At 49.2% G+C, this 5,753-nt stretch overlaps 1 protein-coding gene across 3 annotated transcripts in view; it reads left to right on the top strand.

Annotated features, from left to right (window-relative positions):
- Positions 1-5,753, top strand: part of kat6a (K(lysine) acetyltransferase 6A) — a 30,273-nt gene that overhangs the window by 435 nt on the left and 24,085 nt on the right. For 2 of the 3 annotated variants that reach the window (XM_017414633.3, XM_017414629.3), the window contains exon 2: positions 1,255-2,805. In XM_017414633.3, coding sequence (XP_017270122.1) covers positions 2,041-2,805 — 765 coding nt within the window. In that variant the 5' untranslated portion in view covers positions 1,255-2,040. Of the gene's footprint in view, positions 1-65; positions 326-1,254; positions 2,806-5,753 lie in introns of those variants that run through there. The other variant, XM_017414631.3, reaches the window with a different exon arrangement.

The raw sequence follows: 5,753 nt of genomic DNA, 5'->3' as shown, positions 1-5,753 counted from the left end.
GGGGGCTCTGAGAGGAGGGAGGAGGGGGGGAGTAGAGAGTGGAAAGCGAAGGCCTAGCTGCTCCGCTCTGGCGGCCTTGTTTCCACCGCGCCGTAGGCTGAAGCGACACGGGAGGGTGAAGGGAAGGAAGTCAGCGAGGTGGGGACTGCTCGCAGGGATGCGTCTGAGCTGGCGGAGGCTCCTCGGCCGGGCTGAGAGTTAGGCCGCGGAGCGTGGAACGCTGCAGAGTCCGCCGCCGAGATATCCCTTCGATGTTGCACTTGCCCGCTAGCCGAGATGGCCGTCTGCAAGTTGCATTGTGCCTTTCCCAAGGCCGCGATCTCACGTTAGTATCCGAATGACATTCAGAATGAGATAATTCGCAGTGTTTCGTTCAGTCGGATGCCTGGTTTTGTCGGAAATGCTTTCTGAGGGTGTGTGTGTGTGGTGGGGGGGAAACGTTGGCTTTTTTTTTCGTGTTGGGGATGCTGGCTAACCTCTCGTTACACGCTGTTTACGTTTCGAGTAACGTTAGTAACAGTATCGTAACGTTAGCTCGGTGGCTACGGCGTTAGCTTCCCAAACACCGCCGGATAGCGGGAATGCTTGTTGTTAGGGAAGTGGCTGTCTAATATTACATTCATAAAAGCAAACAGCAAGGCTCGAAACAACATTTGCGCCGCGCCAGGTGGCTTTTTACGATTATTTTAGCTAGCCTCTCGGCTAATGTTTGCTAACCCTATAGCCTATTGACTATATCATGTTTACGTTTAGCAGCCCAGCTGTCCAGGTTGTCACCCTGCTTGTGCAGCTTTTACACTATGTGTTTTGTTTTCTTTGGCCCTCAATATGTGTGTGTTTATTACAAACATCAATGCATTTTCCACCATTTACCTTAATTTTTAATCCTATATTATGACTGTTTGTGGTGGCTGTGGTTGTCATTAATTTAATATTTACTGACTGAATTTATAGTGTTTTTGCGAAGGAGAATAGCCAGTTTTGCGTGTGTCAGATTGCAGACTTTTCTAGATTCTAGGAGCATGTGTAAACAGAAGTGAGATGTGTCAAAGAGAAAGGTGGGATTGTTTATTTTCTTGTGCAAGCGTTTCCTGTTTCATCAGTGTGGTTTCTAAAGCCATACCTTTTTTTCTGTCTTGGTAGTTCCTCTATGAGTCAAAGTATTTGTTGTTGTTGTTTTTTTTTATTATTGTTGTAACACACCCATATGATCGTTCTGACCATGTTCTCTCTTGTGTTCCTGCGTGTGTCCAGTTTTCGTCAGCTGCCCGGGCGAGGCGGGGATGAAGGCGATCAGCTCTCGGTGCTTCCTGGGGTGAGAAATCTGTTCCACCTCGATCCTGAGGAGCCCACGCTGCTGTAGGAGGGGAAAACGAGCGGAGTCAAGAAAACGTGGCTGTGGAGATATTCGCCGTATTTTCTTCACCTGTTTTTTTTTTTTTTAATACCACAACACTAATTTTATCACCTGGAGATTTTTTGGGGGCGCCTCATAGCTCAGGCTAAGAACTGGCTACATTTTGATGGGCAGGAAACAAACTGCCTGGTTTTGAGGAAATCTATAGTCTTCTTTCTTTTTTTATTATTTATTTTGTCTTTTTTGCAAAGCTCTTAGTGTGAATCATCTTGGTTTTTTTTTTTTTTTTTGAAAGACTTATCTTCCGGGTCAGCTCTACTCTGTGTGCTGTGGGATTTTTACCTTGTAAGAGACCCCCGACTTCCTCCTCTTCCCCCTGCTTTACGCCAGGGACTTTTACCTGGCTGTGGGCGGATCTGATTTTACTGGGTAGGGGCTTGGCCCAGGGGGGACAGTGCTATGATCAGCTGCTCTTTTCCGTGCTGCTCATACTCAGCTTCTGAGGGACTCTCCGTGCGGCCCCAGGACAAAGGATAGAAAGCAGGTAGAGGGAGTAGAGGAGGAGGTGGCGGCGGCGCTACGGCGCAGGCCAGGTGTTTCCTTGGCTCACAGTTCCCATTTTTTTGTGTGCGCGGTCCTTGCAGTAGAGCCGCGGCGCTCCTGCGCCCACCAAGACCGCAGCTATGGTGAAACTGGCAAACCCAGTGTACACCCAATGGATCCTAGAGGCCATCAAGAAAATCAAGAAGCAGAAGCAGAGGCCATCGGAGGAACGGATTTCCAATGCTGTCTCTCTGTCCCATGGTCTGGACCGCAAAACGGTTCTGGAGCAGTTAGACCTCAGTGTCAAGGATGGCACTATCCTTAAGGTCACCAACAAGGGGCTTAACTCCTATAAGGACCCAGATAACCCAGGGCGCTTGGCTGTGCCAAAGGCAAAAGGTGGTGCCAGCTCCGGAGGTGGAGGAGGCGCAGCGGCAACAGGAGGTGGAGGTGGAGGAGAAAGAGAAAGAGAACGAGAAAGAGGAGGAGGGAGCAGCAGCGGTGGTGGTGGCGGCGGTGGCGGTAGCAGCAACAACAGCAGCAGCGGCGGCACCTCTCACTCGCATTCAGGAAAGAAACCGGGTCTTGATTGGAACAAGCTGATCAAACGTGCGTTGGAGGGCCTCCACGAGCCCGGGGGCTCCAGCTTAAAGAACATCGAGCGCTTTCTCAAGTGTCAGGCTGACGTGGCGGCCTACCTGTCGAGCAGTGGTTCCATGGGGCCCAGCCTTTTCCACCAGCAGCTAAGAGTAGCCCTGAAGAGGGCTGTGGCCCACGGACGCGTGACCAAGCAGGGTCCGATGTTTCAGCTAGTCAGCCGCAGCAGCACCCAGGATGACGGGACCGGGACGGTGTCTCTGGAGTCGCTGCCACCTGTCCGATTGCTTCCACACGAAAAAGACAAGGTAATGCCACCGAGTTCACATAACACTAACAAACACGTGAAAGTATCTCTGCTCAGCCGTTGGAGGTACACGTCTGTTCACTTTTCGGTGATGACCTTTGTGTGCATTGGTATGTCATAAGAAAATAGAGCTCTACAACTTAATTTTTCAGTAGGTTTTCCTTTTTTTCTTTTCTTTTGTTTAAAAAGACAGCTGGTTGTTGGCGATAACTGCCACGTTGGAGATTAAGCTGATATTAAAATGTGTGAAGCACCGAGCCAGAAACGCTTGAAAGGGCAAGAATAACTGGGGGTGTTGTTACAAACAAGCGTCGAGTCTGATGTGCCTCTCAGATAACTTTTTGGAACAACAAAGAGCACGCGAGCTCGGCTTGTGTAAATAAGAGCTCTCGCGGTTCACGCAGCAGAATACCTGAGACATTGCCTCTGCACTTTCTGTGCCTGTTTGGGTTGATCAGCCTCCTAAGAGTTTGTAATGAACTACGGGATAGTACCTCGGACAGCAGGGATTTTCCATCTTGAGTTTGGAGTCGTATGTCATTTTTTTCACGGGCTATGGTGCGTGTCTTTGACATTACCGTTTGTGACAGGAAGTTCAGGATTGTAGAGTCAGATAAATATTATGAAGATGTCACCATCCCTCTTAGTGCCACTGCTGTATTGCTGTTTTATATGGATGTTTGGGTGCTAGGATCTTAGATAAGTTTACTGTTGTGTCGGCATGTGATGTGCTGATATGATGCACGGCGGTTAGCTGGTGGGCCAGTTTTCAGAAGCATGAGAGGAGGAGAAGGAGGTCAGGGGAGAAAGTCATATGGCTCCCAGCCTCCTGCAGGGAGCGTGGACCAGCTGCAGGATTGCTCCTTGTCAGGAGCTGTCAGCAGACGGGAGGAGGGAGGAAGGACGGACGGAAAGCCGGAGAAAGGAAGCAACACAGACGAGAGCGCAAAGAGAAAGAGGTGGTCTGTAGCGGAGCCAGAGGGCGAGGCCTGGATGATGCAAGCTTCAGGCCTCTGAAACCAGAACGAGGGAGCGAGACGGAGAAGTAGCAGGGAGAGGGACGGGACAGAGACAGAACAAGAGGCAGGGGAGGGTGGGGGGCAGACATGCAGGCGACAGAGGAGAGAGGAAACACACCCACCTCTGTAACCTGATCACAGAGAGCAGCCGTCTGCTAACCTCAAGTCGTAAGGTTAAGACACACACACACTCACACACACTTTAGCCCACACTGTTCCACAGAAATGGAAGTTTGGACATCAACTGAGACTATGATCACCAATACAAATCCATTTCGCATCCCTGCAGACATACAAAATGAACTTTTCTTTTCAATTTTCTTTCAAACAAAAATATTGAAGAAGCAATACGGCGTAGCCAAGTAACTTGTTGCACACTAACTATTACTCCAACTGGAGCCCTCAAAGCTGGTTCTAACAATTGTTTTGACTAGCTGAAAGCTTTTGTCTGGGTTTTGTAGGGGGTGTGTGAGTCAAAGGGGCTCATGGCAAAGATGCTTATACGTGTAAACACAGAGTAGGATTAGCCCAGAGAGCAAGCTGCGAGTCACGTGGGGCTCTGCCTAACACAGTGACCTGCTTGGCTGCAGATGGTCCACCAACAAAAAAAACTAAACTAAGATCATCCTCCTCTCTGACTTGGTGACGGACTGGCCTGCTGGACGAGTCTCAAAGGCAAACAAAAACACTTAAGCATCTCTGCGAGGAGACATCGGTTAAGTGGTTCCTTCCTAATCAAAAACAAGCTCTTATTAAATTTGTAAATCGGCTAATGGTTTTAAGATAGCGGACTTCAATGGGAACGATGCGGCCAAAAAGTCCAGCTTGTTCCCTTAATGAAACGATTTGTCAGTTCAGTTATAAATGAAACCCCAGCACCCATGGTTAGTGGGGTTTTCTTGTGTCTTTGGGAGGCTTCAGATCAGACCGGGCACGAGGAAGTTGATATTTCATGTTCGCACACGTCTTTGTTTCCTGACTTTTTTTTTTTTTTTTTTGGGGGGGTGTCTCTTGATACGTCTCTCCAGAAGTCGTAGCTCTGTTGCCGCTCAGCCCTGTGTGTTTTTGCGCATTGCTGCCCTTGGTGCATGTTAGTTTGTGCTGGTGTGAGGGGCATATGTGTCAAAGAGATAAAACTGTGTGCAGGAAAGGCAGAGATTGCTGTTGCGTAATCACCCCGCTCTGCTTGGTGTTTTTTTTTTTTTTTTTTCTTCTTCCCCTACCAGTGCATCATTGCCACATTGCCCTGCATGATTGCTAGCAGTTATGATTTCCCAAAGAAAAAGGGTGAGAGAGAGAGAGTGTGTGAGTGAAGGCAGAGAAGAGAGAGGGGGGGGGGAGGAAAATCAAAACAAATGGCTAAGCACTAGCTTTGACCCCATTTGCAGGGAGATTTGTGTACTCAACACACTGATGGTTGCATCAGGGTGCTCTATTCAAAAAGGATCCCAGACCCTGTTTCTGGCTCTCCGTCTCCCTCCTCTCCCCCTAATAGAGTGCCATTGCCAGGTCACAAGAGGGGAGGCAAATGGGGGAGTGAAGTCAACTAGGGGTCATGGATATATAGATGGCAAACCTCACTGCATCCCTGAGCGCCCGTTAGCGGTATGGAGCTACGGCCATTAGGTGGGATGGGCTTAACGTGCTTTTATTTATTTATTTATTTATTGTTGTTTGTGCCTATGTGTGTATTTAGTTGTGTGTGTGTGTGGATTTCTGGTGTTGTTCGTCCAATCATAATAGGTAAAAAGCAATCTTCCTGCCCGGCGGTTGCCCTCTCCCCAACAGCTGGAGCGGGGTGAACCAGAGTTCTCGGCATAGTCAGGCGGTGTCACGGTGAGGACGTGTGAAAAAACAGTGACTTGTTAGCCCCACACAAGGCCACGTTCTCTACATTGTTAACCACCACCCCCCCACCCCCCCCCCACCC

Source organism: Kryptolebias marmoratus, linkage group LG1, assembly GCF_001649575.2.
Source record: "Kryptolebias marmoratus isolate JLee-2015 linkage group LG1, ASM164957v2, whole genome shotgun sequence".
In the NCBI taxonomy this organism is placed as follows: domain Eukaryota; kingdom Metazoa; phylum Chordata; class Actinopteri; order Cyprinodontiformes; family Rivulidae; genus Kryptolebias; species Kryptolebias marmoratus.
The sequence above is the reverse complement of the archived record's forward strand: the minus strand, read 5'-3'. Positions and strand labels throughout refer to the sequence as shown.